The 21,774-nt window shown below is 42.8% G+C and overlaps 1 protein-coding gene across 1 annotated transcript in view; it reads right to left on the bottom strand.

Annotated features, from left to right (window-relative positions):
- Nucleotides 1-16,122: 16,122 nt before the first annotated feature.
- The window catches only part of LOC138672734 (adhesion G-protein coupled receptor G7-like), a 49,374-nt gene continuing 43,722 nt past the window's right edge, over nucleotides 16,123-21,774 (bottom strand). Inside the window, exons 8-10 of the mRNA XM_069761036.1 lie at nucleotides 19,982-20,140; nucleotides 17,723-17,882; nucleotides 16,123-16,776 (exon numbers count right to left, since the gene is read on the bottom strand). Of these exons, the coding sequence (XP_069617137.1) occupies nucleotides 16,555-16,776; nucleotides 17,723-17,882; nucleotides 19,982-20,140 (541 nt within the window). The 3' untranslated portion in view covers nucleotides 16,123-16,554. The remainder of the gene's footprint in view (nucleotides 16,777-17,722; nucleotides 17,883-19,981; nucleotides 20,141-21,774) is intronic.

Below are 21,774 nucleotides of genomic sequence, written 5' to 3'. Positions count from 1 at the left end.
CGAAACAAACTGGGAAACTCTGTCAGAAACGATGTTCTCTGGAATGCCATGTAAACGAACCACATGCTGGAAAAACAACGGCACCAAATCAGAGGAGGAAGGCAATTTTGACAAGGGCACCAAATGGACCATCTTAGAGAAGCGATCACAAACCACCCAAATGACCGACATTCTTTGAGAGACGGGGAGATCCGAAATAAAATCCATAGAGATATGTGTCCAAGGCCTCTTCGGGACAGGCAAGGGCAAAAGCAACCCACTGGCACGAGAACAGCAGGGCTTAGCCCGAGCACAAATCCCACAGGACTGCACAAAAGAACGCACATCCCGCGACAGAGACGGCCACCAAAAGGATCTAGCCACCAAATCTCTGGTACCAAAGATTCCAGGATGACCAGCCAACACCGAACAATGAACCACAGAGATAACTTTATTCGTCCACCTATCAGGGACAAACAGTTTCTCCGCTGGGCAACGGTCAGGTTTATTAGCCTGAAATTTTTTGCAGCACCCGCCGCAAATCAGGGGAGATGGCAGACAAAATTACCCCCTCTTTGAGAATACCCGCCGGCTCAGGCAAACCCGGAGATTCGGGCACAAAACTCCTAGACAGGGCATCCGCCTTCACATTTTTAGAGCCCGGAAGGTACGAAACCACAAAGTCAAAACGGGAGAAAAACAGCGACCAACGAGCCTGTCTAGGATTCAACCGTTTGGCAGACTTGAGATAAGTCAAGTTTTTGTGATCAGTCAAAACCACCACGCGATGCTTAGCTCCTTCAAACCAATGACGCCACTCCTCGAATGCTCACTTCATGGCTAGCAACTCTCGATTGCCAACATCATAATTTCGCTCAGCAGGCGAAAACTTCCTGGAAAAGAAGGTGCATGGTTTCATCACCGAGCAATCAGAACTTCTCTGAGACAAAACAGCCCCTGCTCCAATTTCGGAAGCATCAACCTCGACCTGGAACGGGAGCGAAACATCTGGTTGGCACAACACAGGGGCAGAAGAAAAACGACGCTTCAACTCCTGAAAAGCTTCCACAGCAGCAGAAGACCAATTGACCACATCAGCACCCTTCTTGCTTAAATCAGTCAACGGTTTAGCAATACTAGAAAAATTAGCGATGAAGCGACAATAGAAATTAGCAAAGCCCAGGAACTTCTGCAGACTCTTCAGAGATGTTGGCTGAGTCCAATCATAAATGGCCTGAACTTTAACAGGGTCCATCTCGATAGTAGAAGGAGAAAAAATGAACCCCAAAAATGAAATCTTCTGAACACCAAAGAGACACTTTGACCCCTTCACAAACAAAGAATTAGCACGCAGGACCTGGAACACCATTCTGACCTGCTTCACATAAGACTCCCAATCATCCGAGAAGACAAAAATATCATCCAAGTATACAATCAGGAATTTATCCAGGTACTCTCGGAAGATGTCATGCATAAAGGACTGAAACACTGATGGAGCATTAGAAAGTCCGAATGGCATAACCAGGTACTCAAAATGGCCTTCGGGCGTATTAAATGCTGTTTTCCATTCGTCGCCCCGTTTAATACGCACAAGATTATACGCACCACGAAGATCTATCTTGGTGAACCAACTAGCCCCCTTAATCCGAGCAAACAAATCAGACAGCAGCGGCAAGGGGTACTGAAATTTGACCGTAATTTTATTTAGAAGGTGGTAATCAATACAAGGTCTCAGCGAACCATCCTTCTTGGCCACAAAAAAGAACCCCGCTCCCAATGGTTACGATGACGGGCGAATATGACCCTTCTCCAAGGATTCCTTTATATAACTCCACATAGCAGCGTGCTCTGGCACAGATAAATTAAACAGTCGGCCCTTAGGAAACTTACTACCGTGAATCAAATTAATAGCACAATCGCAATCCCTATGAGGAGGTAGGGCACCGGATTTGGGACCTCAGAAGGGGTGGATAATGAGATAGACAGAAATGGAACATCACCATGTACCCCCTGACAACCCCAGCTGGACACAGACATTGATTTCCAATCTAATACTGGGTTATGGACTTGTAGCCATGGCAACCCCAACACGACCACATCATGCAGATTATGCAACACCAGAAAGCGAATATCCTCCTGGTGCGCAGGAGCCATGCACATGGTCAGCTGGGTCCAATACTGAGGCTTATTCTTGGCCAAAGGCGTAGCATCAATTCCTCTCAATGGAATAGGACACTGCAAGGGCTCTAAGACAAACCCACAGCGCCTAGCAAACTCCAAGTCCATCAAATTCAGGGCAGCGCCTGAATCCACAAATGCCATGACAGAATAGGAAGACAAAGAGCAGATCAAAGTAACGGACAAAAGAAATTTCGACTGTACCGTACCAATGGTGGCGGACCTAGCGAACCGCTTAGTGCGCTTAGGACAATCGGAGATAGCATGAGTGGAATCACCACAGTAGAAACACAGCCCATTCTGACGTCTGTGTTCTTGCCTTTCAGCTCTGGTCAAAGTCCTATCGCACTGCATAGGCTCAGGTTTATGCTCAGATAATACCGCCAAATGGTGCACAGATTTACGCTCGCGCAAGCGTCGACCGATCTGAATGGCCAAAGACATAGACTCATTCAGACCAGCAGGCATAGGAAATCCCACCATGACATCCTTAAGGGCTTCAGAGAGACCCTTTCTGAAAATAGCTGCCAGCGCACATTCATTCCATTGAGTGAGCACGGACCACTTTCTAAACTTCTGACAATAAATCTCTATCTCATCCTGACCCTGACACAGAGCCAGCAAATTTTTCTCTGCCTGATCCACTGAATTAGGTTCGTCGTACAGCAATCCGAGCGCCAGAAAAGACGCATCAATATTACATAATGCAGGATCTCCTGGCGCAAGGGAGTAAGTCGGGCCTCACTTTGCTAAATCTATTTCATCTCTGTGTTTGTATTTTCATCTTTACTCACAGTCATTATATGTGGGGGGCTGCCTTTTCTTTTGGGGAATTTCTCTGAGGCAAGGTAGGCTTCTTTTTCTATCTTCAGGGCTAGTTAGTTTCTCAGGCTGTGCCGAGTTGCATAGGGAGCGTTAGGCGCTATCCACGACTACCTCTAGTGTGGTGTGATAGGATTAGGGATTGCGGTCAGCAGAGTTCCCACGTCTCAGAGCTCGTCCTTTGTTTTTGGTATTTGTCAGGTCACTTTGTGTGCTCTGAACTTCAATGTCCATTGTGGTTCTGAATTACCTGTTCATAACAGTACTGGAGGCCCAAAGTACTAATGCTTCTCAATAGAGGGAAAAGAGAAGTTCTGAGACCATTTTTTTTTCTTTGCACTGTGTTCTGTCTTTCTTTTCCCCTTTACATCAGGGTAGTTCAGAACACAGGTGTGGACATGGACATTCAAGGTCTGTTCTCTTTGATTGATAATCTCGCTATAAATGTACAGAATATTCAAGATTTAGTGGTTCAGAATCCTATGTTAGAACCTAAAATTCCTATTCCTGAGTTATTTTCTGGAGATAGAGGTAAGTTTTTGAATTTTAAAAATAATTGTAAACTATTCCTGGCTTTGAAACCCCGCTCCTCTGGTGACCCAGTTCAACAAGTTAAGATCATTATTTCTTTATTACGTGGCGACCCTCAAGACTGGGCATTTTCCCTTGCACCAGAAGATCCTGCATTATGTAATATTGATGCGTTTTTTCTGGTGCTCGGATTGCTGTACGACGAACCTAATTCAGTGGATCAGGCAGAGAAAAATTTGCTGACTCTGTGTCAGGGTCAGGATGAGATAGAGATTTATTGTCAGAAGTTTAGAAAGTGGTCCGTGCTCACTCAATGGAATGAATGTGCGCTGGCAGCTATTTTCAGAAAGGGTCTCTCTGAAGCCCTTAAGGATGTCATGGTGGGATTTCCTATGCCTGCTGGTCTGAATTAGTCTATGTCTTTGGCCATTCAGATCGGTCGACGCTTGCGCGAGCGTAAATCTGTGCACCATTTGGCGGTATTATCTGAGCATAAACCTGAGCCTATGCAGTGCGATAGGACTTTGACCAGAGCTGAAAGGCAAGAACACAGACGTCAGAATGGGCTGTGTTTCTACTGTGGTGATTCCACTCATGCTATCTCCGATTGTCCTAAGCGCACTAAGCAGTTCGCTAGGTCTACCACCATTGGTACAGTACAGTCGAAATTTCTTTTGTCCGTTACTTTGATCTGCTCTTTGTCTTCCTATTCTGTCATGACATTTGTGGATTCAGGCGCTGCCCTGAATTTGATGGACTTGGAGTTTGCAAGGCGCTGTGGGTTTGTCTTGGAGCCCTTGCAGTGTCCTATTCCATTGAGAGGAATTGATGCTACGCCTTTGGCCAAGAATAAGCCTCAGTATTGGACCCAGCTGACCATGTGCATGGCTCCTGCGCACCAGGAGGATATTCACTTTCTGGTGTTGCATAATCTGCATGATGTGGTCGTGTTGGGGTTGCCATGGCTACAAGTCCATAACCCAGTATTAGATTGGAAATCAATGTCTGTGTCCAGCTGGGGTTGTCAGGGGGTACATGGTGATGTTCCATTTCTGTCTATCTCATCATCCACCCCTTCTGAGGTCCCAGAGTTCTTGTCTGATTACCGGGATGTATTCGATGAGCCCAAGTCCAATGCCCTACCTCCGCATAGGGATTGTGATTGTGCTATCGATTTGATTCCTGGTAGTAAGTTTCCTAAGGGTCGACTGTTTAATTTATCTGTACCTGAGCACGCCGCTATGCGGAGTTACGTGAAAGAGTCTTTGGAGAAGGGTCATATTCGCCCGTCATCGTCGCCATTGGGAGCGGGGTTCTTTTTTGTGGCCAAGAAGGATGGTTCGCTGAGACCTTGTATTGATTACCGCCTTCTAAATAAAATTACGGTCAAATTTCAGTACCCCTTGCCGCTGCTGTCTGATTTGTTTGCTCGGATTAAGGGGGCTAGTTGGTTCACCAAGATAGATCTTCGTGGTGCGTATAATCTTGTGCGTATTAAACGGGGCGATGAATGGAAAACAGCATTTAATACGCCCGAAGGCCATTTTGAGTACCTGGTTATGCCATTCGGACTTTCTAATGCTCCATCAGTGTTTCAGTCCTTTATGCATGACATCTTCCGAGAGTACCTGGATAAATTCCTGATTGTATACTTGGATGATATTTTGGTCTTCTCGGATGATTGGGAGTCTCATGTGAAGCAGGTCAGAATGGTGTTCCAGGTCCTGTGTGCTAATTCTTTGTTTGTGAAGGGGTCAAAGTGTCTCTTTGGTGTTCAGAAGATTTCATTTTTGGGGTTCATTTTTTCTCCTTCTACTATCGAGATGGACCCTGTTAAAGTTCAGGCCATTTATGATTGGACTCAGCCAACATCTCTGAAGAGTCTGCAGAAGTTCCTGGGCTTTGCTAATTTTTATCGTCGCTTCATCGCTAATTTTTCTAGTATTGCTAAACCGTTGACTGATTTAACCAAGAAGGGTGCTGATGTGGTCAATTGGTCTTCTGCTGCTGTGGAAGCTTTTCAGGAGTTGAAGCGTCATTTTTCTTCTGCCCCTGTGTTGTGCCAACCAGATGTTTCGCTTCCGTTCCAGGTCGAGGTTGATGCTTCCGAAATTGGAGCAGGGGCTGTTTCGTCGCAGAGAAGTTCTGATTACTCGGTGATGAAACCATGCGCCTTCTTTTCCAGGAAATTTTCGCCTGCTGAGCGAAATTATGATGTTGGCAATCGAGAGTTGCTGGCCATGAAGTGGGCATTCGAGGAGTGGCGTCATTGGCTTGAAGGAGCTAATCATCGCGTGGTGGTCTTGACTGATCACAAAAACTTGACTTATCTTGAGTCTGCCAAACGGTTGAATCCTAGACAGGCTCGTTGGTCGCTGTTTTTCTCCCGTTTTGACTTTGTGGTTTCGTACCTTCCGGGCTCTAAAAATGTGAAGGCGGATGAACTGTCTAGGAGTTTTGTGCCCGATTCTCCGGGTTTGCCTGAGCCGGCGGGTATTCTCAAAGAGGGGTTAATTTTGTCTGCCATCTCCCCTGATTTGCGGCGGGTGCTGCAAAAATTTCAGGCTAATAGACCTGACCGTTGCCCAGCGGAGAAACTGTTTGTCCCTGATAGGTGGACGAATAAAGTTATCTCTGAGGTTCATTGTTCGGTGTTGGCTGGTCATCCTGGAATCTTTGGTACCAGAGATTTGGTGGCTAGATCCTTTTGGTGGCCGTCTCTGTCGCGGGATGTGCGTTCTTTTGTGCAGTCCTGTGGGATTTGTGCTCAGGCTAAGCCCTGCTGTTCTCGTGCCAGTGGGTTGCTTTTGCCCTTGCCGGTCCCGAAGAGGCCTTGGACACATATCTCTATGGATTTTATTTCGGATCTCCCCGTCTCTCAAAGAATGTCGGTCATTTGGGTGGTTTGTGATCGCTTCTCTAAGATGGTCCATTTGGTACCCTTGTCTAAATTGCCTTCCTCCTCTGATTTGGTGCCGTTGTTTTTCCAGCATGTGGTTCGTTTACATGGCATTCCAGAGAACATCGTTTCTGACAGAGGTTCCCAGTTTGTTTCGAGGTTTTAGCGAGCCTTTTGTGCTAGGATGGGCATTGATTTGTCTTTTTCCTCGGCTTTCCATCCTCAGACAAATGGCCAGACTGAACGAACCAATCAGACCTTGGAAACATATCTGAGATGTTTTGTTTCTGCTGATCAGGATGATTGGGTGTCCTTTTTGCCTTTGGCTGAGTTCGCCCTTAATAATCGGGCCAGCTCGGCTACTTTGGTTTCGCCGTTTTTCTGCAATTCTGGGTTCCACCCTCGTTTCTCTTCAGGGCAGGTTGAGTCTTCGGACTGTCCTGGTGTGGATACTGTGGTGGATAGGTTGCAGCAGATTTGGACTCATGTAGTGGACAATCTGACTTTGTCCCAGGAGAAGGCTCAACGTTTCGCTAACCGCAGGCGCTGTGTGGGTCCCCGACTTCGTGTTGGGGATTTGGTTTGGTTGTCATCTCGTTATATTCCTATGAAGGTTTCCTCTCCTAAATTTAAGCCTCGTTTCATTGGTCCATATAGGATTTCTGAGGTTCTTAATCCTGTGTCTTTTCGTTTGACTCTTCCAGCTTCTTTTTCCATCCATAACGTGTTCCATAGGTCATTATTGCGGAGATACGTGGCACCTGTCGTTCCATCTATTGATCCTCCTGCTCCGGTTTTGGTTGAAGGGGAATTGGAGTATATAGTGGAGAAGATTTTGGATTCTCGTGTTTCGAGACGGAAACTCCAGTATCTGGTTAAGTGGAAAGGTTATGGTCAGGAAGATAATTCCTGGGTCTTTGCCTCTGATGTCCATGCTGCCGATCTGGTTCGTGCCTTTCATGTGGCTCATCCTGGTCGGCCTGGGGGCTCTGGTGAGGGTTCGGTGACCCCTCCTCAAGGGGGGGGTACTGTTGTGAATTCTGTGGCCAAGCTCCCTCCTGTGGTCGAGAGTGGTCGGCTGGTTCTGTCTATGAGCTTCCTTTGGTGGATGAGAGTGGTACTGCGGCTTCTGAGTTTCCTTCCTCAGGTGATGAGGTTAAGTCGTTAGGTGCTGCTCTATTTGACTCCACCTGGTGCTTTGATCCTGGCCTCCAGTCAATGTTCTAGTATTGGTCTTGCTTCCTCCTGGATCGTTCCTGTGGCCTGTCTATCCTGCATAAGCTAAGTTTTGCTTGTGTTATTTTTGTTTGCTATTTTTTCTGTCCAGCTTGCTATATTGGTTTTTCTTGCTTGCTGGAAGCTCTGAGACGCAGAGGGAGCACCTCCGTACCGTTAGTCGGTGCGGAGGGTCTTTTTGCCCCTCTGCGTGGTTGTTTGTAGGTTTTTGTGTTGACCGCAAAGTGATCTTTCCTATCCTCGGTCTATTCAGTAAGTCTGTCCTCCCTTTGCTGAATCCTGTTTCATTTCTGTGTTTGTGACTTTCATCTTTACTCACAGTCAATATATGTGGGGGGCTGCCTTTTCCTTTGGGGAATTTCTCTGAGGCAAGGTAGGCTTCTTTTTCTATCTTCAGGGCTAGTTAGTTTCTCAGGCTGTGCCGAGTTGCATAGGGAGCGTTAGGCGCTATCCACGGCTACCTCTAGTGTGGTGTGATAGGATTAGGGATTGCGGTCAGCAGAGTTCCCACGTCTCAGAGCTCGTCCTTTGTTTTTGGTATTTGTCAGGTCACTTTGTGTGCTCTGAACTTCAATGTCCATTGTGGTTCTGAATTACCTGTTCATAACACTAAAGGTAACATCCTCACCTGTGACCTGTTTGCTTGTAATCAGTGTGTGTGCATAAAAGTGGAGTGAGTTTCTGGGACCAAGACAGACTCTTGCATCTTTCATCCAGCCACTTACATTTCTGGTTTGTGAGTCATGGGGAAAGAGTCAACGGATCTACAGGAAAAGATAGTTGAACTGTTAAACGGGAAAGGGATGCAAAAAGTAATAAAGTGGCTCTACAGGCTCCCATACACAGTGTAATGCCCCCCACAGGCTCCTACAAGTAGTGATTCATAAAATAAAGAAAAAAATTACTCACGTAACCCTGAATCCTGGAGAGTCCACCAGCACCATCAGCATCCTGGCTGTTCCAGAATTTAACTGTATCAGCATGCTATAAATGCTGATACAGCTAGGAGTGGCAATCACTCCTGGTGAGCCCCACCATTTTAGGGAGTCCGTGGTAACAGCTCCCACCTTCCAGTAACTTTACAATTTTATGCCGATTTATGTGAGCAGCAGTTGAAAAGAGCCTAGAAAGGATCATGAATTGGGCATTGAAACAGCACTGCAATATAGTGTTTGGGAGAGAAGGAAGTGAAATAAGGCAATGAAAAATATTACAAAAATTCTTAACTTTGCAATGCCTGGACAAAAATTAAGTAAAAAAAAAATTTTTAAGTTTTACTTCCATTAGATATCTAATATTTTCCAACAGTCATTGCCATCATTAATCTTTCCTCGCACTGATGGCGATCAGGGATAGGAAACAAAGGGTGGTTATTAATGGAGCACACTCGGACTGGGTTGCAGTTAGCAGTGGGGTACCACAGGGGTCAGTATTGGGCCCTCTTCTTTTTAACATATTTATTAATGACCTTGTAGGGGGCATTCAGAGCAGAATTTCAATATTTGCAGATGACACTAAACTCTGCAGGGTAATTAATACAGAGGAGGACAATTTTATATTACCGGATGATTTATGTAAACTAAAAGCCTGGGCTGATAGATGGCAAATGAGCTTTAATGGGGATAAATGTAAGGTCATGCACATGGGTAGAAGTAAATAGATGTATAACTATGCGCTTAATTCTAAATTTCTGGGCAAAACCGTCAATGAAAAAGACCTGGGAGTATGGGTGGATGACAAACTCATTTTCAGTGGGCAGTGTCAGGCAGCTGCTACAAAGGCAAATAAAATAATGGGATGCATTAAAAGAGGTATAGATGCACATGAGGAGAACATAATTTTACCTCTATACAAGTCACTAGTTTGACCACACTTAGAATACTGTGCACAGTTCTGGTCTCCGGTGTATAAGAAAGACATAGCTGAACTGGAGCGGGTGCAGAAAAGAGCGACCAAGGTTATTAGAGGACTGGGGGGTCTGCAATACCAAGATAGGTTATTACACTTGGGGCTATTTAGTTTGGAAAAAATGAAGACTAAGGGGTGATCTTATGTTAATGTATAAATATATGAGGGGACAGTACAAAAACCTTTCTGATGATCTTTTTAATCATAGACCTGAGACAGGGACAAGGGGGCATCCTCTACGTCTGGAGGAAAGAAGGTTTAGGCAAATTAACAGACGCGGGTTCTTTACTGTAAGAGCAGTGACACTATGGAACTCTCTGCCGTATGATGTTGTAGTGAGTGATTCATTACTTACATTTAAGAGGGGACTGGATACCTTTCTTGAAAAGTATAATGTTACATGTTATATATACTAGATTCCTTGATAGGGCGTTGATCCAGGGAACTAGTCTGATTGCCGTATGTGGAGTCGGGAAGGAATTTTTTTCCCCAAAATGGAGCTTACTATTTGCCACATGGTTTTTTTTGCCTTCCTCTGGATCAACATGTTAGGGCATGTTAGGTTAGACTATGGGTTGAACTAGATGGACTTAAAGTCTTCCTTCAACCTTAATAACTATGTTACTATGTTACTATGTTGTAATGAGAGTGTTCCTTTTAACTAAATCTTATTCACCTTTATGTAAAAATTAAAAAACAGCCTCATACAGTCCAAGTGATGGATGTAATGTATATTTTCACCTGCTCTGCTCCCTTTACCATGTCTTGTCATTTTAATATGTTGCACTGTCTCACAATGGCAGTGAAAGCTTTCGGCAGTAGCGTTCTGCATTGTTGAAGTTACCACACCCAGAGCGATTGCCAGATATCATTACGTACCAAGTACCTGCAAGGCTGGATTTCTTACTGCGATAAACTCATACAAGCATGAAGGTTACAGGCTGACCTAAATTGTATGTACAGTACAATCAAGACTAACCTTAGGCAGATCATTGCTCCGGCACACAATGCCTTCTATTCTCTACAGATAGAACTTCACACGAGAAGTGATTTTTCATACACGAGACAGAGATTTATAATTATGTTTTCCAAATGTGGCGACAGGAAATAGCTGCCATTACAGATTCATCATATGCAACCAGACAGATTTTCAATTCTGAAATTTGGAAAGGCCGGATAACAACCCTAAACAGACCTCCAATAGTAACTATTCTCTACCACAAAAACCAGGAGGCAGCGTAGATTTTGTGGAGGAAATAGGGGTGGCAAGAAGGGAAATTGTCCCTTTCCTAAAATGCACACTAAATGCAAAATAGTGTGGGAATATATGGCAGGTTTATTTGAACACTATATGCTCTACCATTTTTTAGGAAAATAAATGGACATATTATATACAGTTGAAACCAGAAGTTCACATATCACAGATCTCAGCCAGGCGGCCTGCCTCTGCACCACAGAGAGACACTTCACTGGGGCCTCTGGATGGCATAAGGAGCAGGAACAGCGCAGCGCATGGACATCTGGATTCCCCTTTTCTGGCTGGAGGGGGTCACAGCCCCCTCGTAGCCCCCTCGCAGCCTGGTGAGTATTACTCTGTGTCTTGTCCGTCTCCACAGATTTTGTTGTCCCCTGTTTTAAGGGATAGTCAGAGTGTTGACATAGGTCCCTGTAGGGGGGTTGGGGATACAGAGGATCCGTTTTAGCGGGAGTGTAAGTGAGGTTTTGGATAACATGCAGGATTTGCTTACACATCTGGAAATGGGAGTGGTGACACCTGGGCATTTAGCTGCTTGGGTAGGCCAGCAAGCTGGAGGGTATGTTTGGCTGAATAGGTCACGTCACTTGAGGGGCTGGGTAGGCTTTCTGATCCCGTGTCAGTGTCGGTGCAGACAGAGAAGGAAAAGGAGTGCAGAATTCATTTAGATGACAGGGCACACGGGAGGTTTATGTGTGCTTTGAGGGTCCGTTGGGGGCGCACCTTAACAAGGAAGTCTGGGAAAAGATTTGGAAGGATGAATATATGAATATATTGAGATTTTTTCCTTGCTTACTTTGGAAAAAATTCAATTTTAACAAGGTAAAGAAGGATGATAGTAAGAATGAAGAAGAGGAGAAGTGAAGGTGGCGTCTGATCCCTCAAACTTTTGTGAACTGGTTACAAGCTTTTGTCATTTTGTCGAGCGTGGTTGAGGAAAAGACTCCGGAGAATTATTCTCCCCTATTTTGTTACATGGACTCCATTGGGGAGGCCCATAGAACTTATGGGGGACAAGCTTGGCTCTGTTATGATGAGCAATTTAAGCAGAGGAAGGCGATAAGGCCTGCAGTTAGGTGGGATCAAAAAGATATAGGCCTGTGGCTGAGGATTATGGCAGCCAATAGATCAGGTAACTCCTTTCAGGGGTGGGACGGGTCTGCCGGCTATGCCAACAGTCAGTCCAGCACTGCTCCCATTGCAATGGCTACTCCCATGGGGCTGCCAGATGCTTCAAGAAAGGAAAGCCCAGAGCAGGGGGCACTAATTCTCAAGGAGGAAACACCAGTGAGGTTGGAAAGGATGGTCCCCTATCTAAATGGAAAGGGAGGAAGCAGCATTGTTGTTACTAGCCTTTAAAGTTGGTTTTACGATCCCCGTCCCTCCTTTTATCATCCCCCGGGTGCTTAAGAACCTCTGGTCGGCTGAAACATATGGGAATGTAGTCTCTGAGAAACTCCCCATTCAAGGAACCACCCATACAATTTACATATCAGCATTTAGTAATTAAACAGACACATATTCAAATACAACATCTTATATACTACATAAATCTAAAATTGGTGCACAGTGTTATAAGTATAGACAAGCTCCTATAATTATTGTCATTAACCTCCCTAGTAACACATGGCTAGGGCTAAAGGTAAATAAACAAATGCACGCTATCCCATCTCGACCAATCACCACAAAGCACATCTAAAGCACCCACCAATGTGGTATCCCATAACACACAGTAGACCCCATGTCAGGGCTACACCAATCAAGGATCAGGGTAGCATAGCCAATCATCAAGCTAGCATCAGCATTTCCTCCTATCAACGCTATTCATATATGCGGACTACCCACCGCTCATATGTCTCCGGAGCACAAAAGACTCACCCACAGTAGTGAAACTAGTCAACTGATCGGACCTCCAACAACGTGTCCAGAGCGGCAAAGACAACCGCCCACTCCATTGCGCGTCACCTGCTCCTGCACGCAACTGCGCATGCTCTCAAGCTCCACACTCACAACGCCACCCGACAAGTCATGTGACACCATCGTGGAAGCAGAGAGTCACGCCCACCTGCAGCGAACCCGGCTTACGCACAGAGAAGGGGTGGCACTCTGTCACCAAGTCACGTCATCCTCATATGTCGGACCATGCACAGGAATCACATAAAGGGGGGGGGGAGTTTGTGTATCTATACCCGCATGGCCTATAGTCCCTATATTAAAGGTGTATCCATATCCATGGCATCTCCTACCTATAAAAGACAATCATAACATAATGACCTCTGCAGATATCATAATGGACAGTGGCTCCTTATGTTTATTAGGTTAATAAGAGGAATCATATTCATATGACAATTACCGAAATAGCTAGGGTTCCAGCAAAAAAGCACAAAAAGAAACCCCCCCAAAAAAACTCTTATCGTCAAACATCCTAGATAGCTTATCTATGTCAATATAAAAATTAAAAAACCAAACACTCATTAAAAATATGTTAAAAACAATCCTACACAAAAACATATGCTCCACGGATATTGTCAAATTACCTTAAGTCGTGCATAATTGTAAGTTATAATCCATATTTAAACCTCCAGGATAAAGGGAACCCAGCCTAGAGATCCACCTCAATTCTTTTTGTTTTAATAACTTAACTCTATCCCCACCTCTTCTCAATACCGGTACACTGTCGATCACTCTGAACCTTAGTTGACTAACCGAATGCCCGCTATCATCAAAGTGTTTAGGAATCGGCAATTCTACCATTTTTGTCCTAATAGTGCTTTTATGCTTCCCAATCCGTGCTTTAATTTCCATCGTGGTCTCACCCACATATGTCAGCCCACACGGGCATACTATTATATATATTACAAAACTAGAGGTGCATGTATATCTCTCCCTGATATAGATTTTCCAGTATGAGGGTGGTTAAAAAAAATCCCCCTTCAATATATTGCCACAGCAAGCACAACCCAAACAGGGAAAGTTTCCCATCTTTAGAGGACCCAAAGTCCTCTGTACAGCCATCTTCTCAGGGCCAACATCAGATCTAACATGCCTATCTTTCAAGTTACAACCTCTTTTGAATGAAAAAAATCGGGGGACGAGTAAATTCATCGGCATATGGTTTCCACCTTTTGGGCCTTAAATATGTTTTGGATCTTGTGAAATGGGGTGGGGATGTCGGCAAGTTTGTCGGATCCCCAGGATGTTTGAGTGAACATTGGAACCTTTGTGGTTATGGTGCTCCCGAGCTAGTGGGGTAACGGCTGGGAGTAAAATTGGGGGCTGATTTGTGTTCACTTTATATATTTGTTAATCACCACATTTTGGGAACTTCAAAGACTCCTCCCAGCGTTTAATGTTATTTTATTCTTGAATATTTTTTCTGTTTGTTGTATTAAATAAAGGCTGCTATGACCATAATTATTCCAAAAAGAATTTGGTGTCCTGGTTTTATTTTAATTGGTTTATTTTCGGGTGGGTTGGTGATAAGGTGGGGGTCGTTTGTTGGCTATCCCCGTGAGACTTGGCCAATACCAGTGTCACTACTCTGTACAGGGACCAGCAAGATGTGGGTGTGGCTTCTTTGGGTTGTAGGCTTTACCATTCCCATTACCCGTGCATGAGTGAGTTACATGCATAACAATTTAAATGCCTAGAAATAATGACTGTAAGAAGTTATAGAATATTAACATGCTCTATACGTGCATGAGAACAGCAGATGTTCAGTCTTAAAAACATAGAGACTATTTGTGCAAATGCACCAAGGACATATTTTGCAAGGATGTATGCATCCTTGGAAATTCCAAACACTTTGCAATAATTAATAGCTTTGTTGTGACACAATGTCATTAGCGAATATATTATAACCTGTACATACTGCACAAAATGAATGCGAATGCACAATCACGACAATCCATCTCTGAAAATTAGCATGTGTGTATACGCTGTAAATTTCATACGATGTACTGCAAACATTTGACAACAACTGCTATTTAGAAAAACATATGCTTTTCAATAGATCTAGTGCAGGATTCAGATGTATTTTGGCTAATTGTATGCCCTTTAACCCTTTACTGACAAGGGACTCAATGGTACGTAAAATTCTGGATTCCTGCCTTCGATGGGGGCTCAGTAGCTGAGCCCATATCTTTGCCAGGAGATAATGGCTGCATTATTCAGCCATCATCTGCCTCTTATAGCTCCGCCTTTGGCATTTAACCCCTTAATGACCACCGATATGCCTTTTAACGGCGGTTGTTAAGAGTACTCTAGAGGAGAGAGAGGAACCTGCTGACCCTAAGAGCTTACTCTCTAGAGGAGAGAGAGGACCCTGATGATCATAAAAGCTTACATTCTACATGACCAAGAGGATCCCGCTGAACCTAAGAGCTTACACTCTACAGAAGAGAGAGGGCCCTGCTGACTATAAGAGCTGACACTCTACAAGAGAGAGAGGAACCCACTTACCCTAAGAGCTTTCACTCTATAGGAGAGAGAGGACCCTGCTGACCATAAGAGCTTACACTCTACAGGAGAAAGAGGAACCCACTTACTCTAAGAGCTTACACTCTATAGGAGAGAGAGGACCTCATTCACCATAAGAGCTTACACTCTACAGGAGAGCGAGGAACCCGCTGAGCAAAAGAGCTTACACTCTATAGGAGAGAGAGAGAGGACCCAGCTGATCATAAGAGCTTACATTCTACAGGAGAGAGAGAGGACCCCGCTGATCATAAGAGCTTACATTTTACAGGAGCGAGAGGATCCCGCTGACCCTAAGAGCTTACACTCTATAGAAGAGAGAGGACTCCACTGACCATAAAAGCTTACACTCTACAGGAGAGGAACCCACTTACCCTAAGAGCTTACACTCTATAGGAGAGAGAGGACCTCAATGACCATATGAGCTTACACTCTACAGGAAAGCGAGGAACCTGCTGACCATAAGAGCTTACATTCTACAGGAGCGAGATGATCCCGCTGACCCTAAGAACATTCTATAGGAGAGAGAGGACCCAACTGATTTACACACTACAGAAGAGAAACAGACCGAGGACTCCATTTACCATAAGTTTACACTCTAAAGGAGAGAGAGATCCCTGCTGACCATATAGCTCTAGAGATGGAAAATGACTCTTCATGCAAACTGTTCTATACTGGGAGCCGCTGATCTGTGATGGCCCAGATACTGACCACGAATGTACAAGGTATGATAATCCGCTAGATGTCATAGCAGCAGGGTATTATGGGGCGCATCTACGAAAAAAGATATTAGCCTGCTCTCTGATGCTTCAGCAGTATAGGAATTGGTGTCGGAAAAGTTTTTTTTTATTGCAAACTGCAAATTGAATCTCAAACTGTGAATCTGTGAATTCCAGGAAATTCAACTCAAACTCGGTCCTCCGTGAATCAGTCCGCTCATCTCGACATGTCTATCGGTCCTCTGATTTTCCTAATTCCACGTCTTTTCCTTCTTAGTATGGCATTTTTATGACACTTTTTTTTAGTTCCTTTAGTGAAAGGGGAACGTTGTTATCCATTCAGCCGAATAACATTGATTGTGGGGTAAATATGAGACAGGATGAATGTTAGTTAATGACAATGATGAATTGATGCATAATGTGCAAGTTTTACTATATACAGTATTTGTGTTAATAAAGAACCAGCCGACCTTCACATGTCAAAAAATGAACACACAGGAGGACAAATGGAAAGTAAAAATATTCACAAAAGTAATAAAATACACAAAAAATTATTCTATGCTCTCATCGTTAGGAAATAAATCAGCGGTCGAGTCTGACAAGTTTCTAAATTTTTCTTGGTTGATTCTTGTTGACCGTTCACGAAGCTTGTTAACCCAGTACGTCTTAGAATGTATGTACATCTTGCATGAATTAAACTTGCGAATGATGACAACTACTTTCTTCAGGAATATGGGATCTCTTAGAGTGTAAAACACAAAGACCTGAACACCCTGGGTATAAAACATAAAAGAGCATTACAGACATTTCAATAAAAAGGATAAGTGAAAAATGTAGTCTATATGAGCAATAAGAGGAAAGCTCAGAGGGGTTGTCCCATTAGAACAACCTCTGTTCATAGGAATATGATAGAGGGGGGGGGGGGGAGTCACCTGTTTGGGACTTTATCAGCCTGTGCAAAACAAAACTAAAAGAACAAAACTAAAAGAGCATGTGTAATAAAACAGGTAATACACTATGTAAGAGCAAACATCTTACCACCACCATAACTACAAAATAGTAGGACCTCCCATAAGCATTACCACTAAACAGTCTACAGGGGTAGTCCACTGAATCTACAATGGAGACTGAATACCCCAACCTCCAACTTGTTTATGGGTTCTTATATTTGCATCTTAACCAAAGAACAAATGCCAATCCACCATCCTTATGAGATGGAGCTATCCACTGCTGGTTTTCATGAGTGCTTGATGTGGTCAGACAATGTTATCAAGTGACCCAACACTAAAGGAACTTTTGGGCCACTGCATCTATTACTCAAAATTCTATTTGAACAACCCTTGCTACTCCCCAATATCCCCTAAATTATTTTAACAGATAAAGAATTAGGATGCTGATGATAATACAATCCTGGAATATACAAGTATCGGGTTCTGTAATACAACAGAGAACACAACAATAGGATCCTGTGTGTTTATATTATTAGTTTCCCTAAATTAGAATTTTACATGACATTGTAATAAGTGAAGGTCTGATCTCCAAGACCTCAATGATTACGGGAATAAATACTTTTTCTACAGCCCCTTCACCTGGGCTGAAGGCAGAACACCAACAATCAGTAAATAATGGTATATCCTGGCTATCTACTTATATCTACAGTATCTACCAGTATTCTGTATATTTGCTATTGATTTGTCCTTAGACATTAAAGTAATTTACCTGAGTTGAGCAGCATATGCAAAATATGAAGCTGAAAATTAAATGGGTATTGTCATCAGTCTGAATGAGCATCAAATACCCAACTACCCAGGTGACTCCCAGGAGAGACACAACTGAGAATGTGGCCAATGTCTTCTTTAAAAATGATAGTTTTTTTGTTCTAGATTCAAAACACAAAAATACAACAATAGTGAATAACTATAATATCTTCTCGAACACTAGAAGGTAATAATCTCTGTCATCCCTCTCATTGGAGTAATGCATGGCTTATACGCCTCCTTACACTGGCATGCCAGGCATGTCACTCTCCACATGGAAAAGCATTACCCATTAGATCTTAGACAGTTTATATTTTTAACTCATTGCTTATGCATGAAAACTCATAGTCCAATACAACAACAAAAAGGGCTTCCAACATATACTGGTCCAATATAAGAAGGCAAGTTTTGGCGTAAACCAAATGAATAGGTCTTTAAAATCTATGCTGTATTCCATACAATATGACTCAAAAGTTTCTAGTGGGAATTTTTTCAAATATAGTTCACCGAAGAAGTGTTAATGGCGTAGTCTGGTTTCATGCCTCCAATATTCACAGACTGCAATGTCCGGACTGCCATGGGTCTCCTAACCCAAAATTGACATGCTCATACAGTATATGCCTATGCTGTTATGATCTAGTCCAAATACTCGCAGCTGGTCCAGACACCACAGTCTACAATCTTGGACATGTCAAACCAGCTTTATGGCCTCTACAAACATTACAAAAAATTTGGCCTAACCAGATGATTCCAACCATAAGGAATGATTGTTGGCCGGATCATTGAAATGAATAATTGTTTGTAATTTTAACTGATGGCCATCCAAAAGATGTTTGTTGTCATTCAAAAGACCAATTGAGCCCGTTTTGTTTATTTGGGGCAAAGATCAGCAACGTAGCTGTTGCAGTTGAGATGGGCTTTTTTCCCGCAGGTGATCAACTATTCGCCGGACCATCAAACGACCGTTAATCAGCCCATATTTGTCTAGTGTCTGTGGTTGCCTTTACTCTCACTTTTTTTCTGCAACATTGGGTTCATTTGTCTGCCTGCTGTAATGGTCTTCTCAAAAAATAAAAAGATTGCATGATTTCCCTAATATAGCTGTGAAAGGCTGACTGAAAACTTATGGTAAAATGGCAAAGTAAAAACTAAATGTCTGTTTTACTTTGATTTGTAATTTTTGTGAAATTGACTACAAAAGTGTTTTAATTTGGCCTTGGGCCTGAAACCCAAGGTTGCCAACAGTGCAGAAATTTCTGGGCAGTCCACACAAAATAGGTCACTTTTTACTCCTGTCCATAAAAAAAAATTTGAGGCATCCGTGAATTTTGTTGAAGCTGGAAAAAGTTGTACATATTATTATGGACTATAATTATCCTTTTTATTACAGTTCATAGTGAATGCTGATGGGTTCATATCAGAATTATGGGCTATCATATATCATTTAAAATCCTGATGATTAATTATGGTTTTTTAAAGTGTCCATAAAAATGTTGTCAGGAAGTGATTTTTGGATAAGTTGTCGAAATAAAATACAAGGTTAAGTTGGCAACCCTGCTGAAACCTCTCGTTCCATCCACTGCCTGAAGAAACCTCTAGGAATAGCTGGTTTACCATTTCTGCTATAAGAAGACATCTCACGTAGGAAAAAACTGTTTCACTTGAAGCTTCTTTTCTGGCGTCTTTTTTGGGCGCCTTTTGTTGTTGGCATTGTTTTGCATTCTATATATAAAATAGTGGCGGTTTCCAAGTAAAGAGAAATATAGAACAGCCACATCTTTTAGCCGCTTCGAAGCCTAAAGCAGATTAAAGAAGTGACAAAACTTACTACACATGCACAGCAAGTCATTTTGACATTGCAGTGCATATGTTCATTCTTTTAAATGTTTTCTTCGTTTTTTCAGGCGGATTTCAGGTGGACCTGAAAAAGACATGTACATTATGTGATGTGCATATACCCTTAAAGCAGTTATTACAAGAGGTTTCTTCAGGAAATGAATGGGATGTCGAAAGACGGGGAAAAAGCGTGTCGGGTGTGTGTCATCAGAAAGTGTGAGGCTACGAAAGAAATTGGCTGGCTGTAAGTGATTGGTCAATCTCATATGTTTGTTGTCAAACGTTGTCAAGTATGCGGAAGGGTCCCAAAACTGGCCTGGCCTTAAATGCTATGCCCAATTATTTGCCTATCCACCACGACCCAATAACTGTGCATACCAGTTACCTGGTTAGTTCTGTCTTTTTCTTTGAAATTGTAAACACAACTGCTATCACAATGTAAATGTTTAATATAAGGATGAGGCCAACTGGCAGGAGAAAAGACCACAGCATTGGCTTAGATATATCAAACTTGTTTTCTTTATTTTCAGCAAGTAGCCAACAGCTGTAATAAGACAGAATAGAAAAGATTGTAATTCCTAACTATCACAATTAACTGAAATAAATAGCTGTACAAGAGCAATGTCAAATTTAGCCAACAATGAAAAAATGCACTTACGGCATTGTGTTTTATGTTCTCTTTTTGCACTTTTTTTCACTGCACGTCAATCGGGCAACATCACTTATCAGCTCAGTACAACTACCGCCATACAAAAATTTTAATGGTGCTTTAGGTAGTAAAAAAAAATTGTGTGTGTATATATATATATATATATATATATATATATATATATACACACACACACACATATATATACACATATGCTTATATACACAGTCATTGCCAAGGCGTTGGCACCCTTGAAATTGTTCTACAAAATAAAGTATTTCTCCCAGAAAATTACACATGTTTTGTTATACTCATATTTATTTTCCTTTGAGAGAAAAGGGCAAATTGGACATAATTTCACCCCAAAACCCCTAAATTTGGCAAGACAAAAATTGTTGTCACCTTTCCAAAATTGTAGGTAAACAACATTCCTTTAAGCATGTGATGCTCATTCAAACTCTCCTGTGACAAGTAACAGGGGTGGGCAATATGAAAACCCCACCTGAAACCAGAAACCAGATAAAAAGGGAAGAAGTTGACTCGATCTTTGTATTGTGTGTCTGTGTGCCACACTAAGCATGGAGGACAGAAAGAGAAGAGAGCTGTCTGAGGACTTGAGAACAAAAATTGTTGCACAATATCAATAATCTCAAAGTTACAAGTCCATCCCCAGTTCCTTTGTCCATGGTGTGCAACACAATCAAAAAGTGTGATGATGATGCTGCCACCACCGTTAAATACGGACACAAACTTTAAACATATTGCCAGAGCTACAATGTAATGGTTTAGATTAGTGTTTTCTAAACTCCAGTCTTCACAGCCCCCAGCAGGTCAGGTTCTCAGGATTTCCTTAGTAAGGCACAGCTGTTGGAAGTATCATCAAGGCATCAGGAATTCTCTCACCTGTACAATACCATGGAAATCCTTAAAACATGATCTGTGGGGGGCCATGAGGACTTGAGTTTGGGAAACACTTGTTTAGATCAAAACATATTCATGTGTGTAAATGTGTGTCAAAGTCCAGACCTAAATTCCATTGAGAATCTGTGACCGGACTTGAAAATTGCTATTCACAGACTTTCCCCATCCAATCTCATTGAGCTAGAGCTAGCTTGCAAAGAAGAATGGGCAAAAATGTGTTCCTCTAGATGCGCAGAGACTTTCCCCTACCCCAAAAGACATCCAGCTGTAATTACAGCAAAGTATTGACTCAAGGGGAATGAAGACAAATGCACATCCCAATTTTCTGATTCATATTTTTTTAAAATATTTAGAAAACCTTGTACCATATCCTTTATACTTCACAAATACTTGCAATGTTCTGTTGGTATATCACATACAATCCCATTGAAATACATTTAATTTTGTGGGTATAACATGAAAAAACGTGGAAAACTTCACAGGGTATGAATACTTTTTCAAGGCACTGAATAGACAATCATATATATATATATATTGTAGACAGGCAGCAAGATGGAGTCTGCTGCCTACAAGTACGAGATGAGAGGTCACTTAGCTTCCATGATACG

The sequence above is a fragment of the Ranitomeya imitator genome, chromosome 3 (genome assembly GCF_032444005.1).
Source record: "Ranitomeya imitator isolate aRanImi1 chromosome 3, aRanImi1.pri, whole genome shotgun sequence".
NCBI classification, from domain to species: Eukaryota; Metazoa; Chordata; class Amphibia; order Anura; family Dendrobatidae; genus Ranitomeya; species Ranitomeya imitator.
This window is presented reverse-complemented; position numbering and strand designations above follow the sequence as displayed.